A 19,153-nucleotide genomic window follows, 5' to 3' on the forward strand; every position below is an offset into this window, starting at 1 on the left:
TCAAACATTATGTTGTTTGAAAATTTTCACAAGAACAGCCTATCATCAGACTTATGGAATAAAAAACACTTTAACAATGAACAGTATGGAGTCCATTTTCCTTATGTGGAAAAACATGGGAAAATATTTTACCTACATCTCATTCTTCCAAAGTTTTTTTTAAAGATTTATATATTTACCTATTTTCGTATCTCTATTTTAAAAAATTTTTCAATCAAATTATCATACAACGATACCACTAATTACCTATGTTCACTTAATATGTTTTACTAATGCTATTCATTAATTTCTTAAATTAAATTTCTTTATTTAATTTAAATTATTTATATGTATATATCTATATAATTATAAAACTCAAATGACCTTGTAATGAGTGATGTAACCCACTTTCCGGTTTATGACATCCGGTTGCAAATGCGTGCATAAACATTAACCCATAACAACGTAAACAAATAAACACAAATTGCTACTTTTGCAGAATTTGACCTACACACTGAAATATTAACGTTATTATTTTGAAATTATTATTCAATATGGGAAAGGTGAGGATGTTTTGCAACTATTCTGTATTACAAGTATACTGTCACAATTTTCTTACAAATAAATCAACTTTGACCCGTTGACAATGTATTGTTTTACTGTGTACGTTTTCAGCATCCCAATTGTTATTTTTGTTGCGTTTAAATTATCTAAATAATTGTAAATACTTTCTGCATTTTTTTTACATTGTTCATTTCCATATTACGCTTAAGTTATTTTAACGCAATTTTCTTACAAATAAATCTACTTTAACCCGTTGACAACCATCAGAGCATTTTACAACGTATTGTTTTACTGTGTATGTTTTCAGCGTCCCAATTGTTTTTTTTTCGCGTTTAAATTAAACGATATATCAAAATTTGAATAGTGCAGATTTACCTATAAGTATGGCAAACCACTTATAATTCAATGGCTGTAAGTTTCTTTTCCCAAAATAAACAATTATAAACAGAACGACTCATAGAAATCTATCTATATTCTTTTTTCATTCTTAATATACTCTCATAGAAATGTTTCAGTTATGTCACAAAAACTATTTTCTTTACGTCACAAGTGTCACGCTCATACATTAATTCCATAGCTAATATAACATACTGACCCAACAGGTCACGGGTAGTCTAGTATATATATATATTGCATAGCTTATTCTACCATTATCACTTAATTTGCTTCAGTTTGTGTCTATCTGTTACACCTCTGCATCGTATTGCATTCTAGAAATATAAATTACCTTTTTATTCACACGACGCCTTTGAGAATATTAAAAAAAAAAAAAAGTCACCAACTGTTGCTAATCAGATAAAGACTAATTAAGTCAGGAACCTCATGCCGTTTATAACGAAACAAGCTGTTGCAAATCAAACGGAGAAAATATGCGTGTTCTGCCACCACCGCCATAACGACAGCCACGATTATGGGCGTCACAATAATCTGCTGCACCCAAGATCAATTGTGTTTGTATTATGATGATTTGCGTGAACACCCAAAATGTATTGACAAAATCTTAACTCAGCTTTTCTTTGACCAAAGTCTGGCTCGCACATACTAAACATAGCCTTTTCTTAATTGTAACATGTTTGTTACAAGTGTAACGCCTCCGTGCAAAGTTGAGCTCAGGTGCATAGGCTCGTGATTAAAATGCACCCGTAGCCGATACATGTGGCGTTACGTTACCCGTGGTTTCGTCTAGTGGTAGAATTCGTCTTCGGGTCGTCGTCGGTCTCTCCTTCCGGTTCTGCTTTCAAATCAGCTTCCAACCGTCACCTGGGCTATGGGAGAAATATATTGCATTCACAACAGCGTTCCAATCAAAGAAAAGAAAGTCAAAACTTAATTGGTTTTTCTCAACACAGAATTGATTATTGTCTTTGACTTTACAATATAATAGTTACACACTGCCTAGTCATGCAACTTAGGGGGCTGGCAGTTTTGTTTCTCCGTTCTTCATCTACCATCAGTCCACGGGCAGGGATCAGCGAAAAAAGACGCCAATTAGCTAAGTGTCTTGTTTTTATCAAAACAGTAATTCCTCCTTCCACCTTTTTGGAGTTATTCTTTCTTTCTTTCCTTTCCTCTCCCTCTTCTTTTATCGTATCAATTTGTACTCCCTTTTCCTTTTTCCTCTCCTTCTCTCTGTTTCCCTAATTTCTACTCCTTCTCTCGGCTTTTATCTATACCAATTTTTAACCCTCATTGGACTGAGGTGTTACTTATCATGTCACCTCCAGGTCGACCATGTCACTTAACAGGATTTTAAAACAACCTCTTCATTGTTAACAGATTTTTAAAAGCCATTATATCGAAACAAATTCTCGTTTGTCTTTCTCTTAAAGACCCCACCCCGGCCTTGATGTGATAAGCGACAACTATTTATCTCCATGAGTAAAACATTTTTGGCTGGCGACCCTGTATTGCCTTTTCTGCCAACTCGAGAATCTCATTATAATTTATTCATTTATTTCTTTCCCATCAAAATATTCCTATTTCTTCTCTCATAAACATCTGTTTTTCCTTGACCAAGTGTCAGTATGTCCCCCCATACCTCATCCTCTATTTGAAAAGCAAGATCATCTGGTGTCGCCAGGGATCTCGTCATACAAGGCCTTCTTAATTGTAACTCTTTAGGTGACAAGTTAAAGGGAAAGTTCTTAATTGTAACTCTTTAGGTGACAAGTTAAAGGGAAAGTTCTTAATTGTAACTCTTTAGATGACAAGTTAAAGGGAAAGTTCTTAATTGTAACTCTTTAGATGACAAGTTAAAGGGAAAGTTCTTAATTGTAACTCTTTAGATGACAAGTTAAAGGGAAAGTTCTTAATTGTAACTCTTTAGGTGACAAGTTAAAGGGAAAGTTCTTAATTGTAACTCTTTAGATGACAAGTTAAAGGGAAAGTTCTTAATTGTAACTCTTTAGATGACAAGTTAAAGGGAAAGTTCTTAATTGTAACTCTTTAGATGACAAGTTAAAGGGAAAGTTCTTAGTTGTAACACGTATATCAAATCTGTTGCCAAGGCCGCTGGAAAAATGGTGGGATCTTTCTATCGATCCAGTAGATATCTCACTGCTGATGCTATTCTCTATCTATATAAGAGCCAGTTACGTCCAAGGATGGAATACTGTTGCCACATCTGGGCAGGAGCTGCTAGAAAGGACTTGTCCTGCCTTGATAGAGTTCAAAATAGACTTCGTAGCCTCGTAGGAGATGTCCTTTTCTCCTCCTTACAACCTCTATCTCACAGAAGAGATGTTGCGAGTTTGTCTCTGATGTATCGTTATTTTCATGGAAAGTGTTCAACTGAGCTTCAATCTATGGTCCCCCCTCGCCAAACTTTCACAAGAAACACTCGTCTAGCTGTAAACACTATCAATAATTTCCCCCACTCTTTATCTGTGCCTAAACCTAAACGTAGATTCCATGAACAAAGCTTCTTTCTTAGAACTGCACGCCTGTGGAATTGTCTTCCGTTTTCCTGCTTTCCGGCTGACTACAATATGGTTGTGTTCAAGTCTAAAGTAAATAAGTTCTTGATGAGCCAATCCATATAAGTTATTAAATTTACCAAATTTTCATTACTAATGATTACTATATTGACCAACTTCTTCTGTACACTCTTTAACCCTTATCCTTGAGTGGCCTCTGGGCCTTGATAATGTGGTGATGCCTTTGTAAAAAAAAAAAAAAAAAAAAAAAACTCTTTAGATGACAAGTTAAAGGGAAAGTTCTTAATTGTAACTCTTTAGATGACAAGTTAAAGGGAAAGTTCTTAATTGTAACTCTTTAGATGACAAGTTAAAGGGAAAGTTCTTAATTGTAACTCTTTAGATGACAAGTTAAAGGGAAAGTTCTTAATTGTAACTCTTTAGATGACAAGTTAAAGAGAAAGTTCTTAGTTGTAACTCTTTAGATGACAGGTTAAAGGGAAAGTTCTTAATTGTAACTCTTTAGGTGACAAGTTAAAGGGAAAGTTCTTAATTGTAACTCTTTAGATGACAAGTTAAAGGGAAAGTTCTTAATTGTAACTCTTTAGATGACAAGTTAAAGGGAAAGTTCTTAATTGTAACTCTTTAGATGACAAGTTAAAGGGAAAGTTCTTAATTGTAACTCTTTAGGTGACAAGTTAAAGGGAAAGTTCTTAATTGTAACTCTTTAGGTGACAAGTTAAAGGGAAAGTTCTTAGTTGTAACTCTTTAGATGACAAGTTAAAGGGAAAGTTCTTAATTGTAACTCTTTAGATGACAAGTTAAAGGGAAAGTTCTTAATTGTAACTCTTTAGATGACAAGTTAAAGGGAAAGTTCTTAATTGTAACTCTTTAGGTGACAAGTTAAAGGGAAAGTTCTTAATTGTAACTCTTTAGATGACAAGTTAAAGGGAAAGTTCTTAATTGTAACTCTTTAGGTGACAAGTTAAAGGGAAAGTTCTTAATTGTAACTCTTTAGATGACAAGTTAAAGGGAAAGTTCTTAATTGTAACTCTTTAGGTGACAAGTTAAAGGGAAAGTTCTTAATTGTAACTCTTTAGGTGACAAGTTAAAGGGAAAGTTCTTAATTGTAACTCTTTAGGTGACAAGTTAAAGGGAAAGTTCTTAATTGTAACTCTTTAGATGACAAGTTAAAGGGAAAGTTCTAAGTTGTAACTCTTTAGATGACAAGTTAAAGGGAAAGTTCTTAATTGTAACTCTTTAGATGACAAGTTAAAGGGAAAGTTCTTAATTGTAACTCTTTAGGTGACAAGTTAAAGGGAAAGTTCTTAATTGTAACTCTTTAGATGACAAGTTAAAGGAAAAGTTCTTAATAGCCTATCATCTAATGCAGGTGTAGCAACCGCTATGCTCGGCTGGAATAAATACCCGGCAGGAAAATTTCACAACAATTACCACTTTGATCCACCCACACGTATGAAGAACGTGTAGGAGCAATGTTGTGATGTGACCACCGCACACATAAAAGAAAAGGAACTATGTTACGCTCTCTTGTGTATAAATACAGTAAACAGGCTGGAACATTCAAGAAAGCCTGTATATGAAGATTGGCCCACCAAAATCAAATCAGTTTTCTCTTCAATTTCTCCAGTTCCATACGTCCATTCCGCCCGCAGGAGATTTTAAAATCCCAGTCATGATTTTATGCAGGACAGGCATGAACTTTAATGATGTGATACATGCATTGTCTTCTCTTCTGGCTGTGTTGTCATCTCTCACATGTGTGGCTGTCAAGGAAGCGCACACAGATTCACAAGTATAAAAAAAATAAAATAAAATAAAATAAAATAAAACAAAACACAAACTCCAACACCTTCTGTCCATATCTGTTATACTCTGGGAGAGTGTGTGACACCATTGAACGTCTGAACGCTAACGTCCACATTACGTAGATTGTCAAGGTCATGTTCGTCAGTCAGTAGATTAATTTATTTCCTCGTCTCAACCTCCTAAAGATCTCTTGATCTTGTCACGAACCTAAGACTGCTCGCAAACTTTCCCAACCATAGTAAAACTGTAGTAAAACTCACAGCCAAGTCTAAAACTAACTCTAAATATATCTCAGGTCCTTTTGTTCCTGTTCATTGCCACACCTTGCTTAACAATACTTTTATAGTAATAGTTTTCTTTTGTGTTCATTGATGAACAACTTCCTATCAGCTGTCTTTCCATCAACCCTATTTTCTATATCTTTGCTCGCCCGATAAACCTATTTCCTTTTGTCTTTTTGTCATACTGCTTTTTCTCTTTCTCCTCCAGTTCCCAACACTTGGGGGAGAGTGAGCTGATAGTATCACAAAAGCGTAAATAAAGAGCTTCCACTCCTCTCTTTTTTACCTTATCAAACTAAATATATCCCACATTATGACTCCTTACTCACATGTGAAAGATAATAATATAAAGTACAACATGAATAAGCATATTATAGAGTACAGCTTTTTTTTCTTTAATTTTTAAATGTTAATGAATATCTATAACAATGCATTTAAAAACTACCTCGTATGGAAAGATGACAGAAGATATGAAAATTCTATCTGTTGGTTGATCATCAAGATATAAATAAAGGGCTTCCACTCTTCTTTTCCAAATAACTAAATATAGTCCACTGTACAACTCCTTACACCTAGCAGCTGTATACCAAAATTCATAATGATTGATTAATTAGTTTATGATTGAACCCTATACATATAAATATATAAACATATGCACATACCTAACTTTATATAAATAGAGATTATATACACATTAAACTTTTTAGCCCATTAAAAATTGGAAAAAGTTATAGCCCGTTGACTTAGAATGAATGCTTTTATGTCAACTTGATGGTTGAATATGGTTAAATTTGTGTCCATTTTTACATTAAATACTAATCCTTATTAATCCCTTATCGTGTATCGAATGGACACCATAATACTTTGTGATCCAACTCCTGTGAGAGCGGATTTAATAGTCATAATTGTTATAATAGAGCTTAGTCAAAGCTTTTATTATGTGAAAGAATACCAGCAATTCCCAATTCCTTTGCTGGCTCTGCTTTGTTGGTTGGTGACTCAACTGAAAACCTCAAAACTAAGGGAAAAATAACTGTAGCTGAACAAATGTGAGTTGATAATAACAACTCAATACTAATATTGTTATGCCAATAAATCAATGATACACTAGTGAATAGTATTGGAATATTGTTTTGGCTTGGGCTTTGAATGACGATGACTCCTAAGTCACTCTTCGCAGAACCCGCAGGAGTAAGAAATTCTTCGATAGAAAATTACCCATGGGGGATGCTTACGTAAGATTGGCAATTAACCAATAGCAACGAGTATAAGTGTGATGGAGTGATCTCCTATTGGCTACAGAAGGATATGCTCGAGATCATCCAACCCTCTCCGTTACTCAATCATAAAATGGAAGGCACAAGCAAATTTCAATAGTAAGAAGTTTGAGACAGTTGAGTGAGAGTAACAGAAAGGGATGAGAGTGCAAGTCTGCACAAGCTCTCTCACTGCAGGCCGACAAAAAGAGACTCCTCAGGTTGGGGTAGATCAACTACGTTCTTATGTAAGAAGAACTCCCATCTCACTAATCCCCATATAGACCACCCGTGCCTCGGTAACTGTAGCTGACTGCTGACTTCTCAAAAAGAAAAGAGAAAGAAAGTGTATCTCAGAAAGAGAGAGGAGGAAATACGAGCTGACATGATGCTAATAATTCAATGAGCTGGTGGCTGCTATTCAAAAACAAATTTTTTTTTTTTTTTTTACATAGGCATCACCGCTTATCAAGGCCCAAGGGCCACTCGAGGATAAGGGTTAAGGAGTGTACAGTAGTCAATTGGACAATATAGTAATTGTCAGTAATGAAAATTCAGCAAATTTGTTAACTTAAGGGGAACGGCTTATCAAAAACTTTTCTAGCTGACTTGGCATGTGTATAAACGTGATATATGAACAGGGTATTTCTCTAACAGACTATTGGTGTGATGCCTTTCAAATATCTATCTAACCATCTTTTGTTGCAACGGCATTGTATGTTGTATACGTTTTTTAACTTTGTAATTATCGAGTTTCCAACAATATGATCCTTGTATGAAAACCGATCAGAGGAGTTGATCATTTTTTCTTTTTCATGTGGCTTTCAGAGTTAATGTGCTTTGCAGGACCACCAAGTCTGGGGTGGGGGTGGGGCACTTCCTTCGACTTAAGAATATTGGTTTCTTCATCTTGTGGACTCATCATGTGAAGAGTGAAGAACCTAGAAACAACCAGCCAACCCTGTCCTTGTGTAGATCGATCACGGCCAAACTATTATAATGTGTGAGCGATTCGAACTCTTATACCAGTGAACACCTGTTAGGGTCTTTGTTGGCTTATACTTAGTTTGCTGCACATTAACATAAAAAGCCCATACAAAATTTGAGCCAAATGTTTCTGAGAAAAAGTGAAATGGACAGGCAAACAGCCAGACAAACTAAGAGAGATAGATATATTAGGGGCATTCCAAAAATAATGCCTCCAATTTTTTTATTCCATCGAAATGGATCAGATGGGATTGCAAATCACATTGTTATGATGACTTATGCATTTATGACCTGAAAATTCAATCTCTCTGTTGCAGATATTGACAGTGTGAGACTTTAAAAAGGTAACCATTGTCATGGGCGTGCATCAAAAGCAGAGTTATGTCATTGAATTTCTGGCAGAAATGCATTGAGAATGGTGGTGACTATGTAGAAAAATAAATTCTAGAGTACAAGAGATCACTTATTTTAATTGTACCATCCCCATCTTCGTAGCTCTTCAACTTTTTAAGTTAAAAAAATAGGAGGCTTTACTTTTGGAACGACTCTCAGATATACACAAATTTCTAACTGTTAAACCACTTGAATTTTTGCATTTAAATAGGATTTTTCTCACTAAATTTTGAGTTTCTTCAACAAAATTTGGTACAAAAGATATTTGGTTTTACAGTCATTTTCAAGGATATTGGTTTATTTATAATCAAAAGCGTTTCCTCCATATAAATCCAAACAATGAGGTTTTATTCTTTTGTTATTACTGATGTCTCCCACCGCAAAATCAATAAGGACTGGATCATTACAAGAATGGTCTAATCTGTTGATTTTGGGGAGGGCCAGGATAAAAATCCCTTAAGTGTTTTAAGTAAGTAAGCAACCAGTACCATTGACGGTGTGAGACTTTAAGAAAACAACCGTTGTCATGGACGTGTGTCAGAAGCAGAGTTGTGTCATTGAATTTCTAGCAAAAGTGCATTGAGAATGGTGGTGACTATGTAGAAAAATAAATTACAGGAATGGTCTAATCTGTTCATTTTGTGGGTCCAGGATAAAGTGTTTTAAGCAAGTAAGCAACAAGTACCATTTTCAGAGTCTGGCATGACATGACCGAGAATTAAACACTGATCTCCTGACCCATTATCAAACAATTTTACCATTATATCAAAATAAGCACTCTAGTTTAAATATAATACTCACTGTATTTCGTGCCAGGTATAAGTCCACTCAGTACAACCTTGTGAATATACTGGATTGAAATATACGGGAACTCCTTTTGGGGGTTGACTAAGATACGGCTGCTACCATTTGCTTGTAAAGTCATATACTTGATTCCATATTCGACGATGGATTCTTTGATGGGACTAAAGGTGCTCCATGTGACGATCATTTGATTTGGTCCACCTGATAAAGAAAAAAAACAAAAAAAACAGAAACACAAAAATATTAAAATAACAAAACTTTATCATTACAAGTTGTTTTGGAATTTCGAAAATGCGATTTACATATTACGACTTTGCTAATGATGTTGGTCATGCACAATGGCTGAAATAGTTTTATCTTTTTTTGTTTTTATGGAAATCTCTCCAGACAAGGCATGAAGCCACTTGATGTAAAGAGCTAGAAAAAAAAATTGCTTCAAGGTTAAAAATTAACCATCAGTTTTAATGTTAGATGGACAGATTCTGACCCAGAAAACAACAATTCTTCCCCTTTTGTCAGAAACATTGGTCATGGAACATGAGGGGGAAAAGACAAAATAAGGAAAGCGAACATTACAAGATTGCCGAAAGTGAATGCAAGATTCAATCTATAGTCTACTGGAGTTATTAGCACGAATTTATATCTGCTGCTTGAGTGATATTGATGTAATACTTGGGTTAGGGTTAGTTTCCATTGATACCTAAATCCTACCACTTTATGGCTCAAAAAGAAAAATAAGCTATTTAGTATTTCTATGAAAGAGAGTAATTAACTATGATGAATGTATTTAAATATTGTCTTTACTAATAAAAACGTTAGAAATTATGTTTTTTAAACAAAAATAATTCACTTAGAACTAATGCTTAATACCATGAATATATATATATTGTAGATTATCAGAATAGGGTATTTTGTTTTTTTAAAAAAAATCTTTATACATAGAATTAAAATTATTTTAAGTTTGAAGTTTAAAAAAAAAAAAAAAAACTTTTTAAAAAGCTTTTTAAAATTTTTATTTTTTAAGTTTTAAAAATCTTTTTTATAATTCAAAAAAAAGTTTTTACAATTTTTTTTTAAGTTCCTTTCTCATTTTATTTAAAATTATAATTTTCATAGTGTGATTAGATTCACTAGAAGAAAAAGAGGAAGAGGTGGTTTAATCAGCAGTTGGCCTCAATAAAGAATGGAGAGGCATTTGTCACTTGAGGAAATCTTTTTAGATTGAAACAGTAATTTTATCGTAGCAACAAATGGTAATTTGCTTTACCTAAATTGAATAAAATAATATTCTGCTCTTTTTATTGAACATTATCAACAACCTCATTAAATTCAATGGTTTTTACTTTTGGATTTGTTACCTGGAATATATGTATATATATATATATATATATATATATATATATATATAAAGCTGAATGTCTGTGTGTGGTCACGAATAGGCTCCTATATGGTTGACTATTTTAAAAAACCGATTACATATAATGATAGAAGATGTATCGAGACAACGGAATGGGTATGTTTGATCTGGCAGAACGGTGGTTCATTAAAATGTGGGGTTTGCATTTGCGCCTGGTCCACAAAGTATGGAAATAAAAAATTTAAAATTAAAAAAAACGTTTACAAGTGTGTTTGATATAGATGTACATAAGAATACTGTGATGAGTATGTTTTAACTTAAATAGGGATGGTATAATAAAATTGTGGGGTCTGCGTTCGCGCCTGGCCCTCATAGAATGGAAATAGGCACAAACTTTAATAAAGACTTTTCATATCTATCTGCGTAAGTATACTTTGATAATTATGTTTCAGTTTGAAGAAATATGGTATAATAAAATTATGGATGTTCGTTCGCACCTGACCTCTCTAGAATGGAAATATGTCACAAAGTTTAACAAGGTTTTTTAATATAGATCCATAGAATATTATAAGTGTTTCAGTGTGAACAGGTATGGTATAATAAATTATGGGGGTTATCTATTTTATTTTTACTTTCATCATATTTTGCTTTGGTTTTGATACCTCCAAATTCGAAGCTATCTCTTTACAACCCTTCCTTTTCATAACCTATCATACTTTCATAAATCAGAGTCCATTTTCTGTAGACTGTTTTTGAACCCAGTCAACGACGGGTACTTTTGCTAGTATATATATAGTAGAACCCTGGGATATGGCATTAAAGATTAGTAACACAATACAATACAGTATATAATACCCGTATATAATCAAATAACATTATAAATAAAACTTTAAGGCAGGACAAATACCATAACCAGGGACTGGAAAAACATTGTATTCCACATCATAAACTGAAAAAAAGTATCTTTTGTATATTCATAAATTAATATACAAAAGTATAATTTTATGCATAAACTTACTTTACTAGTATTTACTTCAACAGTGCTCAATACATAGGTAGAGCTAGGTAGTTAATTGCATATATATTTTTATAACTTACTATATATATATATATATATATATGCCTCTTAGGTTCAGAAACAAAATGGTCATATCTGATCGCTACATATCCTTTTACCTTCATCTTTCATTTCTCTTCTGCATTTCATTAACTCTTTCCAACAAATTTTATGCATATATGATTAGTTTTCATATGATGCAGTTTCAATTTATGCTAGTTATTAGCAAAATCATAGCTTAGCTATAACAATTATTTTGCTAAAATCTTTCCTCAGATGAAAAGAACACATTATTTGAAACTCCACAGATTAAGAAATTCTTCATGTTGCTTTCTGAATTTTCTGTTAAATAATAAATTCTTGTAAATTATAATTCATAGTCTTTAACTTTCTTTTATAATTAACTATATTTTACTATACTGAGCTTCTTTATTTGGCTAGGATTACCATATAAATATTAATATCCCCTTTAAGTTTACATAAGCTTTTGATTTGTAAACTTGATAATTATTGGTTTATATATATATATATATATATATATATATATATATATATATATATATATATATATATATATATATATATATGAAGAGCATAATGTGGTGTCCCACAATTGAATAAAAACGGATGATATGGGAAAAATGTTATGCGATGTGTCGAAAGATACCAGAACGAAAAAAAAAATAAAAAGGGAAAAAAAAAACAGATTTGATATTCCCGAAGCGCTTTTCAACCAACTCTCTTCAGGGGAATCGTCGGTAAATTGGTTAATTACTCAAAACCATGAATTGGTAAAAAATACTGTAATTGTAAAGTGGTCGGAAAAAAAAAAAAAAAAAATTAAAGCAAATTAAGTAGTTTATATATATATATATATATATATATATATATATATATATTGGCCTTGAAGAAATTGTTTAACCCTTCAAACTCATCATTTACCCAAATTCTTTTTTATTCTGTCCATTTTCAATCCTTTTATAACATTCTTCATCATTTAATTCACAATCTATTCACTGCATTAACCGTTATACTAGAGTGGCGTTTGGTTTTGATAAGCAGTAACTCATTGATGAAAAAAAAAATTGATGAGATTTGTTCATCTTTTGAAAGAGTTATCTCCCTTAACTACAAAAAAACCTTCTCAACCACATATTACCGTGACAAATAACATCCTACCTGAGACCCCATCTTTCAAACTACTTGCTTAACATTCACAGGTAACATGAATTACTCCAAATACATTGAGGACATTGCCAAGACTGCTGCAAAGTAGATGGGCTCTCATTATCGTGCTAGAAAATTACTTAAACTTAGAGAGTATTTTTTATCTTTGTAAAGCCACAATTTGCCCATGCATGGATTGGTTGTTTTTGTGTTACGGCATATCAACCCTTTTCAGGTTATTTAATGCCGAATCCAGTGATTTTGGAGAAAAATTTTTTTAATAGAAGATATTTGGTTTTTTTTTTTTCAAGTCAGTTTCTATTTAATCCATAGTTGGGACCCTAACAGGTACTACCACTCCAGGTCAGAGTGGACCTGGGAGCAATGGTAATTAAAGGGCGGCTCCACACTCCCCAAAGCCCACGAGCTGGGGCCTCACCTTCAGATATAGTTTAAGGTTATACCCAGGACCCCATGCATGGAGTATTGTTGCCACATCTGGGCTGGTGCATCTACCACAAGTCAGGATCAAAGATATAGTCCTAAACATAAGTCCCGCACTATAGGTCAAGCTTCAACATCTGTCACATCGCCACAATGTCGCATCCCTGTACCTGCTTTACAAGAACTTTAATAGAATGTGCTGATGAGCTCATAGTGATTGTGTCTCCTCGACATACATACTCTTGACTAATGTGACAAGCATCAAAATTTCACTTTTTCACTGTCGACGTCCCCAAATGCAAAAAACCTTCTATTCTACTAGTTTTTCTACTCGGGCTCCTAGATTTTGGAATTCCTTTTTCTGTTTCCTGCTTCTGACTATATTAACCTGCCAAGTTTAAATATAATATGAACATACATCTCACTGCTCAAATCTCCACAGTACCCTGTTAGACATGATCCCAAATAGAAACCCCTTACATCCCAAGTGGCAATCTGCCTTGTTTGAGGTGAAAAAGAGATTTAAAAAAAAAAAAAAAAAAAAAAAAACAGTCCAAGAATTTAAGGGGAAACAAAGATTATCATTTTTGATACTATAGCATAATTTAAAAAATTTTTTTTTTATTATTCTTTGATTCATTTACCCTCCCCCCCCTCCTCGTGTTCAGATGTTTGCCAATATTACACAAGCTTACTCTCCAGTTCTCATGGTTCAGTGAGCCAACAATCTGACCGAGAAAACTATACAATAAAATAAAATGATAAGCAAATATTTAATTATTTAAACTTTGTAGTCAATTGTTTATTTTGCGATTGCAGATGTGAAAATTTTTCTCAGGTTTATAACTACCCAGCATTGCCCGATGCACAAGTATAACGTATTTCTATTAAAACTTCTATTTGTTCATTGGATATCGAGCCGAGGTGAGGCCGATAAAATTGGAAGTGTGCACTCACTCATTCATGCAAAGTAACTTTCATACCTTGTAGATTTATTCTTATACTAAATTTGTTTATAAGAACTTGTTTCTTATCAGTAGATATTAAGACCAACTCCCATATATTATTTACTAGCCTGAGTGCCCGGTGCTGCCCGGATGTTTGGAGGTGTGTGTTGAGCAAAAAAAAAAAAAAAAAGTAGTAGGCACTAAGGCTCGGACCCATACCGTGAAGGAGGAAAAGAAATGTGGAAAAAAACGTGACGTCTTTGCTGTTGCACCCATTGCCAAACCAGAAGTGACGAATGTTTAAATTAAGGCTAGTCAATCGAAAAATCGAAAAGAGGGGATGACTTTCAAAAATATCAGGGAAAAAAACAACCCCTCCCTGTAGAAAAGTACTCAGTTGAGGGTGAAGGTTGGTTGGTTGTTTTTGTTTTACGGCATATCAACCCTTTTCGGGTTATTTAATGCCGAATCCAAAGATTTTGAAGAAAAATTTTTTTAATAGAAGATATTTGCTGTTTTCACGTCAGTTTCTATTTAACCCATTTGGGACCCTAACAGGTACTACCACTCCGGGTCAGAGTGGACCTGGGAGTAATGGTAATTAAAGGGTGGCTCCACACTCTCCAAAGTCCACAAGCTGGGGCCTCACCACTAGATATAGTTTAAGGTCATATCTAGGACACCCATTGAGGGACTTTTACCCTCTACAGGGGGGCAGTCTGCGTATTCTAATGCCCCACCGACAGGGCCATGAGGGTGAAGGAATTAATGTTTTCACAAATTTTTCGATATTTATCATCCGAAGGGTCGAACTTCAAAACGATACCAATCTCGTGAAAATCCGTCACCTATGTCGAAAGTTTTAGGCAGACATACAAACATACATACATGCATACATTTAAACAAACAGGTGAGAGTTATATTATAGATAATTAATAAAAGCCATCACATGAAAGAAAAAAACAAAACCCCCTTTTTTTTTTTTATTGTCTGGGATGATTAATAGGAATTGGAATTGGGAATCAGAAATATCAGAACTTTTGGGACTATCAGAATCAGTATCGGAACCGGGAAAATTTATGCCTTTTTTTAATACCAAATTATTTTTGTTTCTGTTAACTTAATTTTCTATTATTGGTTCTAATGACGAACTAATAACTACAAAGTTGTTATTTTCTTGATCGGTGTTGCCCCAGATGAATGATATTGAAAATTGAAAAAATAATATTCATTCTTTGACCTTGAACTGATGCAGATTTTGTAGGGGGAGGAAACAGTTTTTGAGTCCGATTATCTACTAACTAAAAGGAAATAATTCTGACTTTTTAATCAAAGAATTAATTCCCTTATGCCCACTTATTCCTCAAAGAATCTACAATCTGTGTGTGTTCAGAGAGAGGAAGGGAAGAAAGAGGTGGGTGTGGAGAGAGATGGGAAAAATGAGGGAAAAGAGAGAAAGATAGTGGTAGATAGTGGGAGAGAGAGAGAGAGAGAGAGAGAGAGAGAGAGAGAGAGAGAGAGAGAGAGAGAAGTTTTAATAAAAAACTGTGATATTTTTGCTCCAGGCAACGCTGGGTAGCCCTGCTAGTGAAGTTATAAACTCAAAAAAAATTCTGACATATGCTATCGTACAAAGTTCAATTAATTAAATATTTGCTTATCATTTGATTTTATTGGATAGTTCTCATGGCCAGACAGTTGGCTCACTGAACCATGAGAACTGGAGAGTAAACATGTTTAATATTGGAAAACATCTGAACCCTGAACACGGGGGGGGGGGGCATTAAGTGAATCAAAGAAGAATAAAAATATATACTAGTATATATCAAAAATGGTAATCTTTGTTTTTCCATAAATTCTTGGATTTTTAAAAAAAAATTTCTTTTTTACCCCAAACAAGCAGATTGCCACTTGGGATATAAGGGGCTTCTATTTAGAATCATATCTAAAAGGGTACTGTGGGGAGCTGAGCAGTAAGATGTCTATTCACATTACATTTAAACTTCAGCAAGTTAGTATGATCAGGGAAGCAGGAAATGAGAAAGAATTCCAAAGTGACGGAAGAAACGAGTAGAATAAAAGGTTTTCAGCATCTGGGGGAGCTAAACAGTGAAGGGATTCAACACCCGGTATCTTATGAAATATTTGTTTTTAAAAATGATTTTTTTTAAACTTTAAGGGTTGTCTTATCACACCGAAATATACGGTAGAGTTGAAAGAAACATTTTTTAGCAGATAGAAGGGGCGTTTCAAAAGTAATGGTTCCTATTAATTTTATTCTGCCTGAATGAGCTGGAGATTTCAAATTGCATTGTTAGAATGACTGAATTTATGCATTCATGACCTGAAAATTTCATCTGTGTGTTACAGATACTGACGGTGTGAGACTCTAATAAAGCAATCTCTGTCATGGATGTGCATCAGAAACAGATGCATCATTAAATTCCCGGCAAAAGTGCACTGAGAATAGTGAGGATTGGTAGAAAAAGAAATTCTAGAGCGCAAAAGGTCGTTCGTTTTGAGAGTACTACTCTCGTCTTTGTAGCTCTTCAATATAATATTTTGTTTCTGAATTTTTTTTAGAGGAGAATTGATAATTCATATTATTTGGATTATTAGGACTATTGTTCTCATCCTGGATGTTATTCACACAAAGCTTTGGATGACGCAAACCTAGACCTTCTTCAAGTGCAAAGTCTCAAACGGAGAAATCTGCACAGAATTTTCCCAAATTTGACAAAGATTTACGTGAAGAAAGTCGGAGGTTACATCGACTGAAACGTTGTGAAAATAACACTCAAGATGAGAACAGTAGTCCAAATAATCCAAGATATATAATAGTTTATTATTTTTCCAATGCAATCAAAGTGAAACAAATAATTGTAACGGTTATGACTCAACGGGTCACACTATGTAAAAATGTTGTATTTTGTTAACACTATTTTTAACTTGCTCATGTGACAAATGTCCTCTCCATTATTATTATTCTTTGAAGTGTGGGTCAAACTGAGTCATAGTAAATCTAAAATCAGCCTTTTGTTTGTGCGTTTCCCGTTTGGATCCTGCTCTGCAAGGTTCATTCGCAAACGATACGTTTGTAAATGCAATATTTTGATTAAATAAAATTTTATTTATTTATTTATTTTTTTTCATAATAACCAACAAAACAAAAGAAAGAGTGGGTGTAAAAAAAATAAATAAATAAAAACAAGTGAAGCAAAACATGCATGGTCCCCCCCCCCCAACGTGAGTGTACAGTGAACGACTGGACGAGGCATAAAAAAATTACTAAGTTCAGCATTTGCCCCTCCCCTACTTAACCCCAAAAGTACCCAGGGGACGTCAAATTCTGTTGAAAATGAACAAACGATGGTAATCTCCAAAAATACCGTTAGGGCTTACAACATGGCCGCCAGAAGAGTCAACAAAAAACTGCGAATAAAATATATAAAACTCGTAATTTCTGTTTTTAAAGTGGGTTGTCAATTTTCTTTATGAAATATACTTCCAAAATAAACTATTACAGTCGTTTAAAACATAATAGAAGTATTATTTTTTATTTTTTAAAAACAATGTTTACAAAATGTCTACGAACGTGCGTAGACAACACTTTGATCTTGACCCGCTGTTTGGAATGGGCTAAGTTTTGCACACTGTTAATGCTCCTTCAGTTATTGCCTTTAAGTCTTGCCTCGCAACGGAATGGAAGAACCACCAGGACCTATTACACTACCAATTTTCCTACTGACAGTGACTGACTCTCTGCCCTCCCATGTGTGTGTGTGTATTTACATGAACACATAACTAATACCATTTGACACTCTTCGAAGGAAGGCGAAGGCGGTCTCGATACCCTTGTCGAGTAATCAATAACTTTTATTAAAGATAAAATCACATTCCTATTTACAATGCCTTCCCACGGAACAGAGTTAGACGTAGGATTGTTTTTTAACGTGGAGAAAAGGGTAATATTATACAAACACCGTGACAGCGAATTAACCCTACCCCTAACCCTAAACCCTAACCCTAACCCAAAACCCTAACCCTAACCCTAACGCTGTCACGGTGTTTGTATAATAATACCGAGAAAAGGAACAAAAATTAGAAATCGTCTCAGCCATGAAGGATTTCATGCTAGTGCACTGTGCACTTACTGATCCGCGCTATTTTTTTAATCGTATTTCCAAGTATAGTTAAAGTTTTATGATATGTTTTTTTTAATTCAATTGTAAGATTAAAGAATAGAATAGGTACAAAACATCCTCCCCTCCCCATGTTAAGAATGGCTTTTTAAATAATAACGTTATTATTTCAGCACGGATCAATAAGTGCACGACTGCACGAGTACTAGGATTTCTCCTCCACTGACAGAGAACAAGAAATTGTCTCGACTCGAAGGCAAAATATCCGAGCATGTTAGCAAGTTTGTTTTTTGTTGTTTTTTTTTTTTTTTTCGAGCCATTGAAGTAAACAAAACAAAAAAACTAATATATAAAAAAAATGAATTTCACTCACCGAGCGATAAATGAATCTGTTCGGGTTGATAATGTACAGGTTTATTTCCAAAACATGTCTTAGAAAAAAAGATTGTGATCAACGAAAGTAAAAAATAAGATTGAAATCTAAAGTGGTGGTCGACTGGGACGACCGTCATTTTTTTTCGTTTCAAACTGACGGAAATAAATAAGTAAAATGATTTTTACTGTTTTTTTGTTTTTTTTTTGTATTAAGAGTTATCTGCCCTTGTTTTGTCCGCCTAGTCAGTACGCTGCGTCCATATACGTCTATAAATAAACGTAAGTAAGTAAGTAAATAAATAAATAAATTATAAATGTTTGTAAAAGTGAGAAATGATCAATAAATGGTTTAGGTACTGAGCCAACGTAAATAAATAGGCAGACTTACCGTTTAGTTGTACAAATAGCCTCGAATCCTGTTATCAAAAAAAAAGGGGGGACACGTTGGATCGACACCGGTGCATCTATCGTAAACAGATGTTTGTTTATATGGATTAACGTGATTATTGAAAATGTAATCCTGTGATTAAAATTTAATTAAAATTAACCACGTTGTTAAAAAAAAAAAAGAAATAATTGTAAGATGAAATTTTAAAATGATTAAATGTGTTTTATTTTATAATTTAAAAATAAAAACATTAAACAATATGGTGCT

The 19,153-nt window shown here is 33.8% G+C and overlaps 1 protein-coding gene across 1 annotated transcript in view; it reads right to left on the minus strand.

The window, feature by feature from the left end:
- Window positions 1-18,919, minus strand: part of LOC145291232 (acid phosphatase type 7-like) — an 82,049-nt gene extending 63,130 nt beyond the window's left edge. Inside the window, exons 1-2 of the mRNA XM_080136829.1 lie at window positions 18,497-18,919; window positions 9,007-9,210 (exon numbers count right to left, since the gene is read on the minus strand). Coding sequence (XP_079992955.1) covers window positions 9,007-9,210; window positions 18,497-18,635 — 343 coding nt within the window. The 5' untranslated portion in view covers window positions 18,636-18,919. The remainder of the gene's footprint in view (window positions 1-9,006; window positions 9,211-18,496) is intronic.
- Window positions 18,920-19,153: the final 234 nt, after the last annotated feature.

The sequence above is a fragment of the Euprymna scolopes genome, chromosome 12, assembly GCF_053919585.1.
Source record: "Euprymna scolopes isolate OS-2025 chromosome 12, ASM5391958v1, whole genome shotgun sequence".
NCBI classification, from domain to species: Eukaryota; Metazoa; Mollusca; class Cephalopoda; order Sepiida; family Sepiolidae; genus Euprymna; species Euprymna scolopes.